Source organism: Platalea leucorodia (assembly GCF_965183815.1).
Source record: "Platalea leucorodia genome assembly, chromosome: 18".
NCBI classification, from domain to species: Eukaryota; Metazoa; Chordata; class Aves; order Pelecaniformes; family Threskiornithidae; genus Platalea; species Platalea leucorodia.
Genome location: NC_138840.1, coordinates 9,435,438 through 9,456,718, shown reverse-complemented (window position 1 = coordinate 9,456,718; position 21,281 = coordinate 9,435,438). Strand labels below are relative to the sequence as shown.

Sequence of the window (21,281 nt, the reverse complement as noted above, 5' to 3'; positions counted from 1 at the left end):
CGCGAGTGACCCCGGCCCACTCGTGGGGGAGAAGGAACGAGCCCCCAACAAGCCCCCCGCCTTGCCCAGCACCGAGGTTTGCAGAGCAGCCCTGCGAACGGCTCTGTCCCTCCCGTCCCCGGAGGGGACACCCCGACGCCAGCGCCCACGCGGCCTGGGGACGGTGTCCCAGGGCAGACAGGACACCCTGCGGCGGGGCGGGAGGTGGGCAGAGGCGGGAGGGTGCAGGGGAAGGATGCGGCGAGGAATCAGCCCTTGCTTTCTCCAAAATGAATCCTTCAGAACATAATCCGTCGCCCCACGCACCACGTTCCTCCCCCCAGCCCCTTCCTGATGGCGGGCAGGGGCCGGCAGCCCCCGAGACGCTTTCCTGTAGCTGTTTAAACTCAGCAGCAGGTTCCTCAGCATCCCCCAATTTCTGCCCATCCTCGGTGACTTTCCGTCCGAGCGACGCAGCCACATCCCTGAGCACGGCGCTTCCAGGCAGCTTCCCTTTACGTCCCCCGGCCCGCTGACAGCCCTGCGCAGCGGCGGCCCCACGTCATATTTCTGTGTGGGGTTATTTGTTTTGGGGGCCTGTTGAATGGCAAATGCGAAAGGGAAGGGGACTCCTTCCTGTTCTTTCAGAGCCGGTCGCTGTGCCCTGCGCGGCTTCAAGGGAACAGCCAGCAAAGCGGCCGCTTTCACAAATAATGGCTTCATTAGATTGAAAGAAGTGGACAGTGACCTCGCCGAAATGGACTTTCTGACCCCTGCTGACCTCTGGCCCCGGCTCTGACAGCCTGTAAATCTTCCCCCTCACGGCACGGCCGGGGCAAGGGCAGGCGGTGCTGTGCCGGAGCCAGCGCCGGCGGTGCTGCCCACAGTCCGGCATCGCAAGCAGCGTGGGGCTGCCTGGCTCCGGCCCCGCTGCCAGGTCCTGAGCCCTGCAGGATGAGGCCCCGGGGTGTGAAAAACCCAGGCACATGGGTCACAGCTTTGGCAGAGGTGGGGACCGCTGTCCTCAATGCGCTGCAGACCCCATCAGGGGCCGGGCCCGGGGAGCTTAAGGGCCCTGGGAATGGTGTCACCGGGGCTGTGGCTCCGGCACCATCTCCCGGCACAGGCACCATCACCACCTGCCGTCAGGAAGGCAGAGACCCGCTCAAAAGCGGCCTCCGAGTCCCGGTCAGGGACAGCTGCGCCCGTTCCCCTGCCCATCGCACAGCCACAGCCCGCCCGGCTGCACAGACACCCACAAACCGCCCGCAGCGCCCACCTCCGCCTCCCTGTGTGGGCACAGCGCCCTCCCCGCCGCCCCCAGCGCCTCCATCCCCACCCGCACAACCCGGGGCACTGCCGACCACCGCACGGCCTCACCACCCGGTCTGCTGGTGGAGAAACTGAGGCACAACGGGGCTCCATGGGCAGCTATGCAATGGGAACCCATGCCGAGCTCTCCACGCCGGCTCGGTGCCCTGCGTTCCCCAAGGCTAGCACTTGCCCGCCACGGCACAGCCTCGGTGCCGGCAGCGAGCCCCTCACATCCCAGAGCCACCCACCTCCCTCCTCCCCATCCTTGCACGCTCGCTGCTGACCTTTGGCTACGAAGCAATCAATAACGGAGGCCGCAGTGCCGCTCCTCCCCCTCGCCGGCCCCCCGCGTCCCCCACTCGCCCCGTGCCTCTAACGAGCCCGGCCGGGATCGAGGGATGCTCCTGTACCTCCCAGCACTGGGGACACGGGGCTGGGGGTGCATTGACCTACTGGAGACACAGGTGTGCTCCCAAGGGCATCCTAACCAGGCACCTCCTTCCCAACACCCCAAAAATGCTCCCCTGGGGCTGCTTTCCAGCTCCGGGGTGTCGGTGGGGGCCCCACACCTCTGGGTTTGGGGCTCTGGGTCCCCACGGTGGGGATGGAGCGGGGTCGCCTTGCTGCCATCAGAAACGGGGCTCCCCAGGGCATCAGCACATGGCGAGGGAAGGGCAAGGAGCGTGCCCATGGGGCGACCCGCCGGGACGCTGCCCGGTGCCAGGCTTCCCCGCAGCCTCGCTGCCTTTGGGATAGGGCAGGAGAGGGTGAAGGCAGGTAGAGATGGGCCGGGCCGGGAGCAATGGGTCGTGCCCGAATTCAGCAGCTCCTCTCCACATCCCCAGCTCCCTTCGATGAAAGCCCCCGGGCAGCAGCTGATCGATCGGCTGCAGAGCAGGGATTGATCAGGATTTCAGCCCCATACATATTCCTGCTCTCTGATAAAGGGAAATCGATAGCTGAAAGAGATATTCCTCTGAGGCAGCAGCCTCCAGCAGACCAGGGCTCACAAGCCTTCCCTTGCCCCCAAAATCCCCCCACCCCGGTTCAAGCCTTGCTCCCCCCGACAGCAAACCCAGGCAGCAGGAGAGAAAATTGCGTTGGGGGAGCCGGGCTGGGGAGACCACGGCAGGACAGCAGGGAGAGGAGGCAGAGCCCCTTCTCCCGTGGCTGAATCTCACCTCTCAAAGCATCGGCCTGCCCTGCATCTTCCTCCTGTCACTGGTGGCCTGGCAGAGCGGGGTTTCCTCCTTCTCGGGGTGCTAAGTGGGAGACTGCTGGTGGGAGACGCCCCCACCCAAAGCCCTGGGCAGGGGGAGCCCAGGGAAGCCGGGCCGGCTGGCACACCCACAGCCCATCACCTCCAAACGCCAGCAGCTGTGACCGACACCGCCCACCCTCAGCCCCTTCCCCAGTGCTGAGTCCTGGAAACTCACTGCAGGTGTGGCCGAAGCAGCACCCTCCAGGTGCCTGTCCCATGGCGACGGTGTGGGGGCACCCAGTGGTCGCCCGGGGGGAGCTCTACCTGCAGGCGATGCAGCCCTGTGTGCCCAGGGGTGCAAATGGGCACAGGGCTCAACCCCCCCAGAACACAGCCCGAGGGGGTGGTGTGGGTCCGGGTCAGCCCAGATGGACTCTTCTCGTGTCCCTGCTCCTGCTGTGCCTCAGTTTACCTACCTGTAAAATGGGCCTCATGCCCAGGAGCTTTCAGGTGCTTTGAGACCACGCACGGGCAGATGCCCTGTGCCCCCTTCATAGGGACAGTCCCCAGCTCAGTGTCACCCAGGGGAGCCCAGGGGCTGCGGTGGCTCTGTCCCTGCCATGGCGGGTGGCCCGAGAGCCCTGGGGACACGGGCAAAGGCCTCTCCTGGGCAGGCAGTTTCTGAGCATCCCCGTCTCCATGTGCTGCTGCAGAGACCCAACAGGCTCGGTGCGCCTCGGCAAGCCCCCGCTCTCCCCGCCGGGTGCCAGGGCGGCCAGACCCAAAGCCGTTTCTTATCAACACCCCGGGTTATTTTAAGCTCTCGGGCCCTTCCAGGAAAACCCAACCCGCGCGAAGCGAGAAAGGGCCGGGAAGGGCTGGGGTGTTGCTGAAAAGCACCTGCTGCCAGGGCTGCCCCTGCGCCGAGAACAACCGCAGGCTGAGGGGGGCACAGGGGGGCTGGGGACCCCCTGTCCCAACCCCTGGGCATGGGGAGGCCACCGGCACCCTACGCTGCCAGGAATCCCGGCTGCATCGATGGCCCAGGGACGGGTGCTGCCAGGGTGCCAGCGACATCCCTGTTCGCTGGAGGAGCCGAGGTGGGGGGTGCAGGGGTGTTGGACAGGTCACACACAGCGTGAGCGTGTCAGGCCTCAGCTCCGGCTGTGTGCTGGCGAGCTGCTGCTGCCGGAGACGCTTATCTTGAGCCATCGCGGGCAGGCAGGGAAGGTGTGAAATTTTGGAGGTGGAGATGCTCAGGTGCCGAGCAGCACCGAGTGGGTGCTGGGTGCTGTGAGCTCGGGCTGCAGGCAGGGCGGATGGTGGTACCTGCTGTATTTTTGAAGTGCTGGCAGGGAGGAAGCGGTGACATCTCTCTGCGGTCCCCAAGCACTCGCCGTCCCAGCCTCCCTGTCCCCAGCACCCAGCACCCCCCTTCCTCCTCCCTTCTTCCCTGCTGGCGGGCTGCTGGCCTGGGTGCTCGTAACACACCCAAAGACCTGCAAACCTGCCCCCGGGCACCCTTGGGCCCCCGATCATCCCCCCAGCACCCTGCCATCCCCTCCTTGGGCACTCCATCATCCCCCCAGCACCCTGCCATCCCCTCCTTGGGCACTCCATCATCCCCCCAGCACCCTGACACCCACCCCGGGGGCACCCTCTCACCCCCCCCAGCACCCTGTCGTCCCCTCCAGGCGCTGCAGCCCCCAGCTCTCCCCAGGGCACTGGGGTGCTCTGGGGTCCTGGGATGCACGTCCCTGTCCCAGCCCTGCCTCGCCCCCTGCCAGCCCCAGCACTATTTTTGTCTCATGGCTTGCTCTCTCTCTCAGCCTCCCTTTATTTTTCCTTCCCCTTCTTGCTGTCACCTTCCCGTTTCCCCCTGCCCAGAGGGAGGGGGACAGCAGGGCCCCCCCTGCAGCCCACGCCCCCGGTGCTGGGGGGCTCCCTCCAGCCCCGGGTCTCGCGCCGGGTGCTGCGGCTGAACCCGTCCCTGTCCCCGCAGCCTGCCCCGCACCATGTCCCTCCCTTTGCACACAGTGACTCAAGGCCCGGGCTTGCCCCAGCGTCCCTCCAGTTCCCCCAGTGCCTGGGGAACTGGTTTGCCCCGGGAAGGACCCTCCCCAGCGCTGACTAAATCCTCCCCGGCCAGCCCCGGCGGTGCTGGGGGACGCGGCAGGGAGCTCCTGCTTCCCACAGAGCCACAGCTGGCTGGCTTGGCTGGTTTGGCACGTACACATGCTTGCACACGCTTGCACACACACGCACACGCTTGCACACACACACTCACACATTGCAGCCGGCCCCGCTCCTCCCAGGACCTCCCCATCGCCGCCCCTCACAGGAGCCCATGGCGCTGGAGGGATGCAGGGGCCAGATCCTGCTCCTGTGCCAGGGCCATGAGGATGGGGGGCATTCAGCCACCCTCGGGCTCCCTGGGGCCGCTGGGGACCCCTCCGTGTCCCCTCTGTCTCTGGGGCTGTTCCCAAGGGGTACACTGGTACAACTGGTACTCACTGGTACCACCGCAGAAGCAGGGCCGTGGCCCTGGGGCAGCCGGGCAGGAGCTGCTGGCATTCCCCTTCTCCAGAGAAAGGCTGCGGCTGCGGCTGCGGGACCCCATGCAGGAAACTTTCCTCCCGAAGCAAACTGGTGTGAACGGAGGTTTCTGCCCCAAACCCCTTCCTCTGCCCCTCCCCACCTGGTCACGTTTTGCACATGGTTTCTCAAGCCACCGAGCTCCCCATGAAGGGCACTGGAGGGAGGCCAGAGGCTCCGGTGAAACCCAGCAGAGAAGAAATGAGCTTTTTCTGGTCTTCCCCGGTGGGGCAGTTTTTTGGGAAGTACTGGAGTGGGTGTGGGACTCGTCCCCTCCCCTGTCACAGGAGTCCCCACCCGGGGCTGCCGTCACAGCTGGGAGCTGCTGTGTGCGCTCGCTGAGCACTTCTTCAAAGTGGTGATCGTGTTAGCCACCAGTAGGTTTCAGAGTTAACACCCTGTTTAAGGGGAGCCATTCATGTGGTCTCAGCTGTTGGCCAGCCCTGCCGAGGCTGCTGCCACTCCTGGCACTTTCTCAGGCTCCCGGTGCAGCCTCGGGTGGCCAAGGTCCCTCTGTCCCTGTGGTGGGTGGCAATGGCACCTCTGCCACCCCCGGCTGGGGCAGGAGAGCCCAGTTGTGTCAGGCTTGGAGCCCTGCTGCATCCCCATCCCACACAGCTCCCAGTGCCCCCAGTGCCCCCAGTGCCAGGCTCAGCCCTCTGTCCCCGTCCCCGCATGGGGCGTTTCTGCCAGCGGCAGCGGGGGCAGGCGGGAGGCTGGGGAGGGGACAGTGACCTCCCACCGCTTTCCTGGGGATTTTCTGCTCCTGGGGGACCCGGTCGTGGTGTCACCAGTGCTGGGCCATGCCCTGGCGAGGGAACCAAGTCCCCGGCTGTGGGGCTGTGGCTATTAGAGACAAGCCGGTCCCACCTCCTCCTCTTCCTCCCCGCGAAGAGGCTTCACACCACCTCTCCAAATTTAGCAAAGGTCCCCGAACGCAGAGGTTTCCTGTTCGCTCGCTCTCAGCAGCCGCTGAACCGTAACGTGGCGGCAGTCAGGGTCATCGGCGGCTGCGGTGCTGGAGCAGAGCAGGTAGGAGCCAAGCTGCCCCAAGCTGTGGGGTCGCGCGCCTGGCAGAGCCCCCCCGCAGCGGAGCCTCCCCTGCCGCCCCTCGCAGCTGCCTGCACCCCTGGCCCCACGAATCCGGCAGCGGGTGCTTCTGCCTGTCCCCGCAGACACAGCTTCGCTCCTGCTTGTGCTTGGCTCCCCGCCACCAGCCCCTTGTCCCCAAGCTCCCCGTCCCCCCCAGGCTCCCCACTGACCCCCCGGCTGCTCCTCTGCCCGCAGCCCCCGATGCCAGCAGGGCCACCAGCTGCGGGACCCCCGCGGGGCTGGACATGGCCCCTTCGCCAGCGCGGCCGCTCTGCACTGAAGATGTCTCCACCAGCAGCACAGGGGAGGAGGAGGAGATGAGAGCCAAGGCCGAAGAGCTGCAGGGAGCCGTGGAGGGCTGGAAGAAGCCCTTTGGCCAAGCGGAGCTGGTGCTGCTGGGGGCCCGGCCGCCCCCTGCGCTGCTGCCCAGGGAGCTGAGGCTCTGCCTGGGCAGCCTTTGCCCGCTCCTCCTGCCCCGGCCGTGCCTCTGCCTCTGTGGCACCCACTGCCCCCCACTCCTGCCGGCCCCGTGGCCTGCGCCACCCCTCGCCCACCTGGGTGACACGGGGACCCTGGTGTCACCTTCACAGGGCTGTGGTGGTGCCCTCCTCCAGCTGCCACCCTGCCTGTGGCCATGTGGGACCCTCCTGCCCCCCGGGCAGGGTGTTCCCGGGCTGCCGAAGCCACCAGTGGGATTTCTCCAGCTCCCCCAAGGGCCTTTCCCCTTCCCCAGATGCGGGGCAGGGGGGTGCCCGCCGCCGGCGGGGGGGATGCCCTGTTCTGCCCCGCAGCCGGAGGGGCCCAGCCACGGCGTGGCCAAGCCCAGGCTGCACCCGCAGGAGAAGGACGGTGGCAGGAGCAAGTACGAGTGCAACGTCTGCGCCAAGAGCTTCGGGCAGCTCTCCAACCTCAAGGTACCCGGGGTGCCCTGGCGCCCGCTCTCCCCCCCAGCCTGGCAGCACACCTCTCCCGCACCCTTAGGGTCAGCCCGCGCTGGGGACGGGGGGCAGCGGGGGCTTGTCCCAGCTGTGCGGGCCGGGTGTTGTGGGCCTCTCCCCGTGCCTCAGTTTCCCCCCAGCAAAGTGTGCATCGGCGTGCAGTGCTCCGAGACGGGCTGCGGATGTACCCCTCTGTGCTCCAGCCATGCCCTGCGCCCTGCCAGGGGCTGCGGGATGCTCCAGAAGGGGGGGCTGGGGCTCCCCGGGTGCCCCCCCGTAGCCCCGTGCCCCCCCGGCAGGTCCACCTGAGGGTGCACAGCGGCGAGCGGCCCTTCCAGTGCCCCATCTGCAAGAAGCGCTTCACGCAGCTGGCACACCTGCAGAAGCACCAGCTGGTGCACACCGGTGAGAAGCCCCACCAGTGTCCGGTAGGTGCCTGCTGGGTGCTGGGAGGGTGGGTGGGGGTCCCGAGCCAGGGTGCAGCACCCACCCCGAGCCCCCCATCCTCTCGCCCCCGCAGATATGCTACAAGCGCTTCAGCAGCAGCAGCAACCTGAAGACCCACCTGCGGCTGCACTCGGGCGAGAAGCCCTTCCAGTGCCACCAGTGCCACAGCCGCTTCTCCCAGCACATCCACCTCCAGCTCCACTGGCGCCTGCACCAGCGCCGGTGCCCAGCCCCTGGCCCCCCGCTCCCCCACAGCTGCTTCGCCCAGGCCCGTGGGTGCCCCAGCCGGGATGCCGGCTGGCCGGAGCAGGAGGAGGAGGGAGGGCGCCGGCCCCGCCAGGCTGTGGTGCTGCTGTAGGGCTTCGTGCTGGGGTGGGCAGCGGTGGACGCGGGGACCCGCCACGGTGTCCCCAGGCAGCAGCAGTGTCCCCCGGCGGGGCCTGTCTGAGCTGGGACGGCCCCGGGGGCTGCGCAGGTTGGGGCTGCCCCCAGCCCCGGACCCTCAGGGCCAGGAGGAGCCACCGCCATCATCCACTGCAGCCCCCAGCTCCGTCAACGCTGCCCCAGCGCTGGGGACAAGGACAGAGGAGGGTCCCTCCAAAGCACCAAGCAGCCCCCTGTCCCCGAAGCCCACAGGGAGGGCATCCCCCGGCCGGCCCGAGGTCCCAGGCCGTGCCCGCACACCCACCCGACAGCATTACTGCCCCGGGGTTGCGCCTGGGGTGTGACAAACCCCCCTTTCCACAGAAGAACCTTTAATTTCTCAGCCCCCCCAGTCTCAGGCGCACCCCGAGCTCCCAGTGAGCCACCACGGCCCTGCCTGTCACTGCTTTCGCTGGCTTGGTGCCACCGCCGAACCCTCCCCGGGTCTGTCCAGGGGTGCCATGCCAAGGTGGGCATCTCCATCTCTGATGCCTCTGGGTGCTGCTCCCTGCATCCTGCCGGCACCCCGAGCATCTCACTGACACCCAAAGGACACGACGGCCCCGGCTGTCCTCGCCTGCTGCCGAGGCTGGGGCCGGTGAGCGGCACCCCTCCTGTGATTTTATTCAATAAACATCTCTGCCTCTGCAGCTCACCCGCCCTTGGCAGGGCCCAGCCCGGTGGAGCTCCCCAGGGAGGGGAGAGATGGTCCCCAGGCTCCCCGGGACATCGCCGCGGGTGTCCCTTGGGAGGGCATGGCCACGGGACGGAGCCGCTTCCTCCTGGGCCAGGGGCTGGCAGGGCTCCGCAGGGCCCCCGTCCCCGTGGCTCTGGGGGCAATCGGGCTGATCCCCCCCCCCAGGGACTGGCACAGGGGGGGCTTCAGAGACCTGGCGTGTCTTCAGAACGGGCAAAGCCGGCGCGGCGGTGGGCAGAGGGCGGCTGAGCCATGAGGTCCCTGTCCTCAGCCAGACCCCAGCGCTGCTGGCCGAGGTGCGGAGGGAGCTCGGCTCTGCCTCGGTTTCCCTGGCACGTGAGCGGTGGCACCGAGAGCTGGGTGGCCCCGGGCACTCCAGCCAGAGCTGAACTGTGTCTGCTTGCGCTGGGCCAGTGGTGGCCGAGGAGGCTCCCGGGCTGGGCCAGCATCCGGGAGTGGTGGCCCCGGGGTAAGGCTGGCACCATGGCGGGGCACCCACAGGTGCTGGGGAGGAGCAGGAGGGCAGGGCGAGGATACAGGGCGGGTGCTGGCTCTGCTGTTGCCCCAAGCCCTGCCGGGAAAGGGCCCTGCACCCCGGGGTCAAGTCTCCCGCAGTGGCCCAGGGCCACCGTTACCCCTGCTCCATCCCCAAGCCAGCACAAAGCCACCCGAGAGCTCTCCGAGACCTCCCAGCGCTGGGAGCCTCTTGGGAACGTGCCGCAGTGCCGGACCCCCACGCGGCCAATGAACCCGGCTGCGATCACGGCCCTGGGGACCCCCAGCCCCTCACCGCAGCATGTCGGGACCCCGCCAGCCCCATGGCCCAGCCGAGCCCGGCCGACGCGGTGCCCTGGCAGGCTGGCGGTGCAGAGCCGGGCACTGAGATCCCCTCCAAGGTTATGATCGTCCTCATCGAGATGGGTGGCGGGGAGGGGGTGGCCGGGCAGGGGGCCGGGGGGCCCAGAGCCACCCAGGCCGTCCAGGCTCCCTCCCGGCGCTGCTGAGTCGGAGGAAACGAAGGAGCTGGGTGCTGGGGAACCAGCCTGACCGGCTCCCCGGCTGTCAGCACCTGAGGAATGCCAAACCTGCGCTGCGCCAGGGCTGGGTGCTCAGGGCTGGGTGCTCGCTGAGGGCTGGGTGCTCACCGGGTGACTCTGCCGGTCCGCCCAGCTGCGGCGTGCAGGGAGCAGCACCCCCAGCCCCGCTCGGCACAGGACGGCACCCCGCTCGCCACCCGGCTGGTGCGGTGGGACCCTCAGCCGGCAGGTACGTGGGGGTGCAAGCTGTGGGGCCCCCGGGTGTGGGGTGCTGCCCGGGCCGGCCTGGCTTGCATGGGCGCTGGCAGGGAGGGAGGCTTTGCGGTGCTGGGAGCCGGAGGGCACTGGTGCTCCCGTCCCGGCTGCCACCTGTGGGGGCTGCCCAGTGCTTGGACCCACGTCCCGGCTTGTTGGGTGCTGGGATGGGTCCCTGCTCACCCAGGATTGGGATCGGCACAGGCTGGGGAGGGGGGACGGGGCTGGGAGGTGGGGGCTGAGCCCGGCTCTGCCCCTCTCAGCTTCAGCCCCCGACATCGGGGAGCTGCTGGGGTTGTAACCCCGCTCCTGCCACCACAGTGCGTCCCCAGAGCCACCGGAGTGAGCCAGGGCTCCTCCACCTCCGGTGGCCTCGCAAGCCAGGCTGGGGGGACAGGGCAGCCCACTGTCCCCCTCCTCCCCGCCAGGCACGCGGCCACCGGTGACAGGGCTCGGTGAGGGGAGGTGGCAGTTCCCCTGCCCTTGTTATGAACCCCAGCCTGCGCAGCAGCCGCCCAAACCAAATCCTTGATTTTCCTGAAGGCGGCAGGTCCGCTCTCACCCCGCGGTGATAGGGCTCAGCCCAACGTGGCCGGAGGCTCGGCTTAATCCGTGGTCTCTGGCTCAAAGGCAGCCACAGCCGCTGCCCTTGTCCCCTCTGTCTCTTCTGAATATTAAACGGCACCTTGCACCTTTTGTTTGGGTGCTGGGAGACCCTTTGGGATGACAGGAGGCAGCAAACGAGCTGAGAGCGTTGGCTTGGCTTGGCCAGGGGGGATTAATTAGCCATGCCAGGTACCCTGCTGTGGCAACACTGCTGGGACCCAGCATGGCACGTCCTAGCAGGTAGGGATGGTTGGCAGGAGTAGCTGGGAGGCTGCAGGGTTTTATCCTTGTGTCCTCGTGTCCTTGTGTCCTCGTGTCCTCGTGTCCTCATGTCCTTGACCCACTGTTGCAGTAGGAAATATTCTAGCAAAAACTGGGGTGCTGGGGCAGAGCAGGGCTCCGGGGCGAGCGCCGTTCCCAGGGCCACTGGGGCACCGGGTGGATCCAGCTGCAGGGATGGGGTGCGAAAGACAGACCTGGAGATCTTTGGAAATCCGGCTCTGGGCAAGAGGCAGACGTGATGCTGAGTCAGCGGCTCCCGCCTCCCCCCAGCGCCCCGGTGCTGCGCGGAGCCGGCGTCCCTGTCCTGGTGCCACCCTGGGGCCACGGGCACGGCGGGGCTGGGCACCGCCAGCGAGCGCTTGAGAAACCAGCGCTGAAGCAAGCCCGGGGTGCAACCAGGTGCCAGGCGGCTCCGGCTCCAGCTCCGGTGGGACAGCAATATTGCAGGGCAGAGAGGGGCTGCGTCCCTGTGCAAACCGCACTGCCCTGGCACCGCCGCCCCTGCCAGCGCGGGGGTCCCTGCGTGCCACCACGGAGCCCCCGGCTCCCTCCAGCCTGACCCTGCTGTTGTCCGTTTGCTCCGACACCCGGGTTGTCCCCGGCACATTTAAGCAGCTTTTCCTCCGCGCTGCCGAGTGCACCCATCCCTCTTCCACTGGTGGGTGCTGTGGCCCTGGGGATCCAGCTGTGGCCCTGGGGATCCAGCTGTGGCTTTGCCCATGCAGATGTGCGGCCCCGCCCAGGCTGCTCCCAGCCTCCGGCGGTGCTGACTGTCCCAGACGAGGTCTCATCACCCCCTGGAAAATGACACAAACTCTTCCTATCTGCACCGGCAAGACCTGCCGGGCCGGGGAGAGCAAGATGCAGAGTGTGTGTGGCGGGCTGGCAGAAGGGGCAGGCAGCTGCCTGCACCCGGCACTTCTCTGCCTGCCCCTGGCCTCCCCGACCTCCCTTAGGGACTGGTAAAGCCCAGCCTGCAGCCATTGGAGGGAGCCCAGCCCCAGGTGGTGCAGGATGAGGCCCTCTCCCGAGGTGCCTCCCGGGGAAACCAGCCCTGGGGGCTGTGCAGGGAGGTGTCCCCGTCCCCGGCCGGGACACCCCGAGCTCAGCCTGTCCTCGGGCTGAGCCCAAAGCCCTGTTGTCCCTGCCGCTGTCCCCGTAGCCGGGCGGTGACACTGAACTGCGCCTAATTGGGAGATGCCGAGATGCTGGCGCGCTTCCGGCTCCCTCCCCGGCACCTGCTGCGTCAGCGGCTTCCCAAACCCAGCAATAAACCCTCCTGGGGCAGGGACGCAGCCACGGCACAGCGACGCCTCTGCCGGCATCCCCCCGAGCCGAGGCGGCGTGGGTGTCCCTGTCCCCTGCCCTGCGCCCCGGGGACCACAGCAGTGCCCACCCTGCAGCACTGAATACAAGGGCGCGGGAGCCGAGTGCTGGGTACCAGCTTGGATCAGGGTGCAAGCGCCGGGCAATCAGTGCCGCTCATTTTCTCATGCCGATGGGGCTGCAGAGGCTGACGGAGACACCCCACCTTTGCCAAGCAGCAAGAGGGAAGGGTCAAGGGAAGATGCTGCTCAGGTCCCCACCTCCTCCTGTGAACCCCACGGCTGCCCCGGCCCCGGTCCCGCTCCTGGTCCCGGCCAGGCCCTTTTCCCCCACGGAGCAGCTTCCCTGTTGCTTTTTGGGCTTGTTTGTTTGCTGCATTTGCTGACTCGGCGCAGCCCTGCTGCCCGCCTGACTCATCCTGCAGCTCCGGGCATGGCATGGCTCGGGGCACGGCCTGGCCCGGCTGGATCCTGCACACTCACCTGCGCTGTGCCGGCCCGCCGGGCTCTGCCGGAGCCCACCTTGGCGGCGTGGTGGAGGTCACCACCATCTCTGCTGGATGCAGAAGTGTTGGTGTGGGCAGGCAGAGGGGCCCACGGTGCCCCCACGTCGCCTCCCACACCCTGCCTGTGCCAGGATGGATGACATGAGCACCCTGAGAACTGCAGAGCCCCAAAGCCACGTCCTGTGCTCATAGGACCCCCCCAAAATGTTCTGCAGGGTCAGAGGGAGGTCTAGGGGGTTTTAGGGTCTGGTTCGGGGCCCAGGGCTGATCCCTGCAGGGTGGTTTCTGCTAAGCTCTCCCAGGGTCTCCTTCTCTCCCTGCAGCTCTGCCAGCCCCAGCGCAGCAGCCGCAGGGGCCGAGCCCGGCAGCGCGGGGTGTTACGGGGCCGCAGCAGCCCCCCTTCCGGCCCCCCGGCATGGATTCGCCATTCCGGCACACGAAGACCAAGGGCTTCGTCTCCAGTGCGGAGCTGAGCATGAAGCAAGCGGTGCCGAGCACGCCGGGACCTGAGGGCAGGTCCCGCTTCCAGAAGGTCTCGCTGGTGTCGCGGCGGCTGGAGAGCACGGGGAGCGCACGGGGCCGGGAGGGGAGTCCCTCCCGTGTCTCCCTCCTGCTGCAGGCCTGGGAGAAGGAGATCGTGGAGAAGACAGCGGCCGGCTCCACCACCCTGACGCACCGGGAACGCTCATCCTCCGTCAACCTGCTCAAGGACTTCACCACGCACGGCCCCATCTTCTCGCAGGTGTATTCCCCTGCGCAGAAGCCCCGGCGGCAGGACGAGAGGGGGAAGGCGGGGGCTGGCGGAGGCGGTGGTGGCATCCCCCCGCCAGTGGGTGCCCCCCGTGAGATGCCTGTGCACAGGGAGAGCTACGTGCATGGCACCCTCCTCCCCACCCGACCTGCCGAGCACCCTGCAGGGGGTCCCGGCGAGGGTCCCAGTGCCCCGTGCGGGGCCGAGCCCGGCCGCGTCTCTGCCCTGCCCAAGGCCAGGCACATCACCGTGCTGCGGACGGGCAGGGACGCAGCCAGGCCTGAGCCAGGGCTGGCGGAGGGAAGGGAAGCCCGAAATGGGCTGCACGATGCTGCCAGCGCCACGATGGCCTTGCCACAGCGGGAGAGCCGTGAGCAGGACAGCAGCAGCTTTGCTGGGGCTGCAGCGCGCAGTGAGAGCTCGCCGGGCACCACGGAGGCCACCGGGCTCCCAACCGAGGGATCCCCCGGGGAGAAGCACTCACCACAAGCCGGAGCTGCACCGGCAAACGCAGCCCTGAGAGACGGTGACAGGCCTGGGGACCCACAAACCAGTATAACCAGCTCCCCACAGTGTCCCTCGGCAGACGCCAGCAGCCAGGCGGATCTGGCTGGCGCAGGAGAGGAAAGCACGGCAGACGGGGATGGTGCCATTTCAGCCACGCCACCGAGGACAGAAAGCCCCCCGGGAGCTGGCGGCACTCCCGAAAACCCCTCCTTGGATGCGAGCGATGCTCCAGAGCCTTCATCCGAAGCACTGGCATCTCCAAAGGCTGAGGTTGAGTTGGAGGGGGGCAAGATGACGGAGGACCCCCAGGGCACAGCCCAAGAGTCCAAGAGCAGCCCAGATCCCCCCACTGAGCCCCCAGCCCAGGACCCACTGGCCGAGAGTCCCCCAGACGTGACCGAGGAGGATCCCGAGCTGCTGGTGGACATGGAGATCTTCGTGGACACGCTACGCAACATGGAGCCCTCAGAGATGCGGAAGGCTCCCAAGGCCCCGCGCCAGCCCCGGCCGTCGTCGCTGGGCCGCTGTGCTGCTCTGCCCCCCATCCATGAGGACCGCGTGGCCCCCCGCGCCCCCGTCTCCCTGCCCGAGGCCCTGCGCGAGCTGCTGGCGCGGGGCCCGGCGGGGCGGCGGGAGGAGGCCCCCGAGGAGGAGGTGGAGATCGAGAACCCCTACCTGAGCCCTGATGAGCGGGTGCCGGCGGGGACCCTCCATGGGGCACCCGGGGACAGCGCCACCAGCAATGGCTGGGTGGAGGGGGGCTCACTCCCGGGGACACCGAGGCAGGTGGGAGCAGAGGAAAAGGCCAAATCGGTGGCCGGGGGCTTGGCCGAGCGGAGCGTGCTCTTCCGAGGGAACGTCCTCAAGGGCATGGCGCTGCTCTCCCACTTCTTGGAGCACCGGGCGGCTGCAGCTGATGAGGGGAAGCCCTACTCGCGCCTGGACAACAGTGTGCTCTACAGCCGCTTCATCTCCCCCAGCACCACCCCGCTCGAGCTGCCCGGCAGGGACAGTGCGGGCACGGGCTCACCCATCCCTGGGGACCACAACGGGCTGGGCCCTGGGGACCACCCTGGCCCCGAGATGGCCGTGCTGGAAGCCCTGAATCCCGGCTGCATCCCTCCTGTCACGGAAGAGCCAGAGAGTGCCATGGCCCTGTGCCCCGCTGATGTCCTGGTGAGTGAATCCCGCAGCGCGGCGCCTGGGGAGATGCTCTGCCCTCCTGGGCACGTGCGGAGGTGGTCTGAACCCCTGGAGCATCTTTCTCTGTTCCCAGCACATGGCTTGTGCTTCCCATCGGAGAAGGCGTGGGGTGAAAGTCCTCAGTGTGATGGGAGGGTACCGGGATGGGTAATGGGAGGGCACTGGGATGAGTGACGGAAGGGTACCAGGTCAAGTGATGGGAGGGTGCCACCACGGATGATGGGAGGGACCCGGGGCGGTGAGCGGAGGGGCCCGGGGCAGGCGGGGAGGCTGATCCCCAGCAGTGCAGGAACGCTCGAGGTGTGGCTGCTCGGGGCGGTGGGAGGGATTGGCAGACGCCAGACGCGAGGCTGAGCTTGCGGCTTCCTTGGGCTGCGGGAGATGGCTGGTGCAGCCGATGTCCCTCCGCGCTCCTCACACACCCATCCCCTTGGGTCTTCACAGCAGGAGGACCAGGAGGGCTTCAAGAAGATCAACACGAGACCTGGCAAGGTACAGGGAGCGTGGTGGTGCTGGGCTGCGCTGGCCGGCCGGGGCACGGTGCGTTGCAGTATGGTAGCATCTCTCCGCTGTGTCACCCCCTCCCAGATCATCCTCTTCTCCGAGGCCGGCTTTGCGGGCCAGAAACGGGAGATCTGGGGCGACGTCCCCGATGCCACATCCTGGGAGCTCTCACACACCATCTCCATCCGGGTCATCCGAGGCGGGTAGGGGACGGCAGCAGGGCGAGGACATGCGGTGAGGACGTGGAGGGAGGGCTTGGCCGGGGATCGTGCGCTCCCCGTGCCGGGGACGGCGGCCGAGTCCCAGCCTGGGGTTCAGGAGTGACTGTCCCACCAGTGCTAATTACTGTGGCTGCGATCCAGCATCGCGGCGGTGGCAGGACGGCCCCACCCACGCGCTGCCTTGAGGCTCCTGACGGTTGCGGGGCTGCGGATAAAAGCAGGATTTCCCCCCCTTTGCTCCCACCCCGCTCCCAGGTGGGTGATGTACGAGAAGCCACGGTTTCACGGGCGCAAGTGCGTGCTGGCCGAGGGGGACGTGGAGATCGACAACCCGTGGACGGCGTACGGGGAGAGCGGGCAGCCCTGCGGCAGCCGGCCCTTCCGCATCGGCTCCTTCAAGAGGGTGGTGCGGGTGAGCGCATGGACCCCGCCGAGCCCCCCACTCCCTGCCATGGCTCCCAGCGCCCGGCAAGTGGGGGTGCCAGACCCCCATAACGCTGCTCTGCCCCACGCCAGGATTACCGCACCCCCGAGATCAGCCTGTTTGCGGAGGAGAATGGCGAAGGCGCCCGGCTGAAGTTCACCGACTCGGCCGAGGACACCCGCACGCGGGGCCAGGCGCTCACCGCCGCCTCCATCATCGTCCACTCGGGCTTGTGAGTGGGACTGCGGTGACGGGTGGGCACCGGGTGGGCTCCAGCACGGGCTGGAGCAGGCCGTGATGCTTTCCCCCTCTTCCCCAGGTGGCTGGTTTACTCCAAGCCTTTCTTCGACGATGACCCCTATGTTTTGGAGCCAGGCGGGTACCCCAATTTAAAGGCTTGGGGAGCAAAGGACCCCTCCATCTGCTCCATGCACCCCATCAGGCTGGTGAGTGCCGGTTGCTGGAGCGTTACTGGTTACCGTGGTGCTGGGGCCGTATCCAGCCCTGGGCATGACAGGCGAGAGCATCTCCCAGCGGTTCCCGGTTCACATCAGTGAGAGCTCGGTGTGGAAATGTGCCGATCATGGCTCTGGAAAGTGCTCCTGTGGGTTAGTGGTGAAGGAAAGCAATAAAGCAAAGCCCAGAAGAGCTTGGTTTTGAATGAAAATGACCCAAAAAACAGCACAGGCTTTAAAGGGGGAGGTCAGATACCCCCTTCTGCCACCACGGCCTCACTGGGGCTCCTTCTCCTTCCAGGGCTGCCCCGTCGTGGAGAGACCTGGTGAGCCGCAGGTGAGTGCCGGGCCAGCGCCCGGGGAGGCCGTGGGACCGGGATGGTCATGGGACCGTGCTCACCCCGCTGCGTCCCCAGGTGCTGATCTACGAGGCTGCCGGTTTCCAGGGCCGCAGCTTCACCATCAGCCGAGACATCTACGACCTGAAGCGCCTGCCTGGGCCGGTGCTGCCCACCGTGGGCTCCCTGCGAGTCCTGGGTGGCTGGTGAGTGGCGCAGGGTGGGCAATCCCAGCTGGAGCAGGCTGGGAAGGTGACAGTCACCCGCAGAAAAGGGCTCAGAGGAGCTGCCTGGAGCTGTGGGATGGCCACAGGCAGCTCGGGGCAGAGGGTGGCACTGGAGAGGCGTGGATGGTGTCCCCGTGTCCCGGCACGTGGAAATCCTCCGCTCTGAAGACCTCACTGCCCACATCTGTCTGTGCCACAGCTGGGTTGGCTACGAGAAGGAGGGCTTCCGCGGCCACCAGTACCTGCTGGAGGAAGGGGAGTACCAGGACTGGAGGCAGTGGGGCGGCTACAGCAAGGAGCTGGTGTCCTTACGGCTGATACGGACGGTGAGGGCAGGGGTGGTGGCATCGCTTGGGGACGGACCCAGCGTGGGCAGGGAGAGCCAGACCCCTGGTCCCATCCTCATCCCCAAAAGGGAGCCTTCCCTGCCTGCGTCGGGCAGCTGGGCATGGCCCGAGTTCCCCCAAACTCATCACATGCAGAGGTCTCGGTGGCCAGAGCTGCTCCCACCCTCCCTGGGGTCCCTGAGGCCAGGCAGGACCCCGGCTGCGTGTGTGGAGAGCGCCTGGCCCGCAGCCCCTTCCCCCAACAGACCGAGGGGCTTGGGGGGGCTCCCTCTCCCCGCAGGACTTCTCGGACCCGGCGCTGGTCCTCTTCGAGGCCATGGACTTCGAGGAGGGCCCAAGCGTGGAGCTGAGCGAGGCGCTCCCTGACACGCAGCTGGCCGGCTACGGCACCGTCACCCAGTCCATCCACGTGCTGAGCGGCGTGTGAGTGTGGGGACGGGGTAGAGGGGGGCCAGGGGGACAGATGGGGGGGCTGAGGCAGCACCCACGTTTTCCTGGCAGGTGGGTGGCCTACGAGGGCACCAACTTCTCGGGCGAGCAGTACATCCTGGAGAAGGGGGTGTACCGCAACTGCGAAGATTGGGGCGCCACGGATTGCCACATCGCCTCGGCGCAGCCCATCCTGCAGGTGGGAGCACCAGACCCCCCCTTTGCCGCGGCACCCGCCGGTGCTGCCGCGCACAGGGCTGGTGGGGGCCGGGCTGGGGCAAGACGCCAACCAGCCCCACTCTGTCTGCTTCCAGGTCGGGGAGCGCAACCTCCATTTCGTCTCCAAGGTCAGGGGCGGTGGATGGGGAGGGGGACGTGCCCCCCTGGGGGACGCAGCCCCTTGCGGGGTGGTGGCGATGCTTTGCCCCCTCACTGAGCCCCTCCGCTCCCCCTCCCCAGATCCTGCTCTTCTCAGAGCCCGACTTCTTGGGGGACCACGTCGCCTTCGAGGAAGACCAGGACGCCCTGCCCACTGCCTTCATCCCACGCTCCTGCAGAGTCCGCGGGGGCAGGTAGGGTGCCCCGGGGCCTCGCCGCCTCCGGCCAGGGATGGGATCAGGGACGTCGCCCCGGCCAGCAGCCCCACAGGTGCCCACGGGGCTCCCCGGGAGGGTGGGCAGGAGAGGGCGGCTGGGGGGCCCCAGGAGGGATGGATGCCCACCACGATGGCCACGTCAGCCCGGGCACCCTCCTCCCCGCCAGCTGGATCCTGTTCGACGGGCAGGCCTTCGCCGGGGAGCAGCACGTGCTGTCCGAGGGCGAGTACCCCACGCTCAGCGCCATGGGCTGCCTCTCCTCCACCGCCATCCGCTCCTTGAAGAAGGTCCCGGTGGTGAGTGCCGCCAGCGCGGGGGCAGAAACCCCCCAGGAACCCCCTTTCTCCCCTCCCACGGGTTCCCCTGGCGCTGGCTTCTGCACCCATGGGTGCTGGCTCCTCCGGCTTGCCCTCCTCATGCCTCGTCTCTTCCCCACCCCGCAGTTTTTCTCAGAGCCCTCCATCTTCCTGCACGGGCTGGAGTGTTTTGAGGGGAAGGAGATCGAGCTGAACAACGAAGTGCGGAGCCTCCAGGCAGAGGGTTTCAACAACCACGTGCTGTCGGTGCGCGTCAAAGGCGGGATGTAAGTGAGCCCCTGCCCTGCTCTCCCCCGGCCGGCGGGTGCTGTCTGCCTGCCCGGGGGTGACCGTGCTCTGCCCATCCCGTCCCGTCCTGTCCCCCACAGCTGGGTGCTGTGCGAACACGGTGACTTCCGAGGACGCCAGTGGCTGCTGGACTGCACCGAAATCACCAACTGGCTGACGTACAGCGGGCTCCAGCACGTGGGATCGCTCTACCCCATCCGCCAGGTGAGCGCTGGGATGGGATGGGGCGCTGGCACTCGGGGGTGAACCCCAAAACCCTGGGGCAGGTGGCTCACACGGAGCTGAGGAGCCCCGATGGCTGGGAGGAGGACGTGGTAGCGGCTCCGGGTGAGCTGGGGGGCAGCGCGGCACGGCCGGGGAGCAGCAGCACGCTGCCGACAGCTCTGGCCCATGAAAGGTGCTGCCAGCCCAGCACCGTCACCCCCAGATCCCCGTCCCCCGCCCTGGGAGTGGCCGCTTTGGTGGCGAAACGCTCCCCGTGGGCAGGCGCCTTGCAAAACACCCCAGCATCCCGGCGGGGAGAGCCGTGCCCCTGCCAGCTCCGAGAGACAGGCCAGGGCCACAGCCGTCGCCCTCGGGAGAGGCAGGGACCTGTGGGGGGGACGAGGAGGACCCCCGGGCAGCCGCCCCAGGGGCCCAGGGCCCACCCTTCCCAAAGCCGCAAGCCGGGTGAGGCCCTTCCTCGGCCACCGCGGCGCGTGGGGCCGGAGGTGCAGGCGGCAGGGCTTGCCGGTGCAAAGCAGGTCTCTCTCTTTCCAGAGACGGATCCATTTCCGCATCAGGAGCCGGGAGCTGGGGTTCTACCTCTCCGTCCCCGACGACGTGGAGGACATGAAAGCGGGACGCGTGGTGGTCTCCAGCCTCGGCGAGCAGAGCAGCTCCGTCTGGTACTACGAGGACGGGCTGATCAAGAACCAGGTCAGGGCTCAGGTGTGACAGCCAGCACCGCGGAGGGGAGCGGGGAGCCCCCGGCAGGACTCCTGTGGGGTCCTCCCCACCCCGCAGCGATCTTTTAGGGTTTATAGCAGCTTTTCCCAGCATCTGACCTCAGCCTCGTCCCCAAAGATCAGTTGATTCTCTCCTCCCATGTCTCTTCTGGAGACGCGAAGGCACCTCTGCCTCCCCTGAGGGGTTTTCAACACCTTAATCATTCTCGCCTCTCCCTGAGAGGTTTTCCGTGTCCCACTCCAGAACCAGCTGCATTTACAGGGAAACATCTCCAAGCTCCAAGCCTTTGCACCGGGAGGAGGTGGTGGAGAGGAGCGGGCTGACCTGGCCACCGCCTCTCCTTGCAGGTGGCCCCCAACATGAGCCTGCAGGTGATCGGGCCGGCCGGGAAGGGCGCGAAGGCTGTGCTGTGGTCCGAGACCCGGATGCCGCGTCAGACCTGGAGCGTCGATTCTCAGGGACGGATCCACAGCCAGATGTTCGAGGACATGATCCTCGATATAAAGGGTGAGGCCTTGGTGCCGGCACAGGGGCTGCTTTCCCAGGGACCCCCAAAAACGGGGAGTTTGGCTGTAAGAGGGGGCACCCACCCCTTCGCCGCCATCAGGAGCGCGGTCTGCCCTCCTGAAACCCTCCCCTCGCTCCGCAGGGGGCCGATCCTACGACCGGGACCACGCCATCGTTTGGGATGTGGCTGAGGAAAGACCCACGCAGATCTGGGACCTAGAGGTGCTATGAGGGGGCGGCCCTCCCGCCCAGAGGTGCCACGGGGCAGGACGGGGATGCCCCCCCAGCATCCCCGCGCTGGGGCGGGAGGCCTCCTACCCCACGCACGCCGCACCCCAAAGACCCCTCTGCCCCGGCTGCTGGCGTGAAGGAGGCCCTCCGTCACGAGGGGGAACCACCCCGCCTCCCTCCCGGGGAGCCCCGTACGTGGCTCACGAAGGACCCCACGGGCACAACCGGCACGGGACCCTCCGGAGAGCGGCAGAGCCCCTTCCCCGCCAGCTTCCCCCTCCGAACTATATT

The 21,281-nt window shown here is 67.8% G+C and overlaps 1 protein-coding gene across 1 annotated transcript; it reads left to right on the top strand.

Annotated features, from left to right (window-relative positions):
• Positions 1–13,112: 13,112 nt before the first annotated feature.
• CRYBG2 (crystallin beta-gamma domain containing 2) lies at positions 13,113–20,990 on the top strand (the record flags this gene model as incomplete). The annotated part of the gene is made up of 19 exons (XM_082329757.1): positions 13,113–15,131; positions 15,603–15,650; positions 15,747–15,865; positions 16,139–16,295; positions 16,400–16,539; positions 16,627–16,753; positions 17,064–17,099; positions 17,179–17,306; positions 17,527–17,653; positions 17,955–18,097; positions 18,176–18,302; positions 18,418–18,450; positions 18,563–18,675; positions 18,866–18,995; positions 19,143–19,282; positions 19,385–19,508; positions 20,064–20,222; positions 20,600–20,759; positions 20,902–20,990. The coding sequence occupies 19 exons, from the start codon at positions 13,113–13,115 to the stop codon at positions 20,988–20,990; spliced, it is 4,119 nt and encodes a 1,372-aa protein (XP_082185883.1).
• Positions 20,991–21,281: the final 291 nt, after the last annotated feature.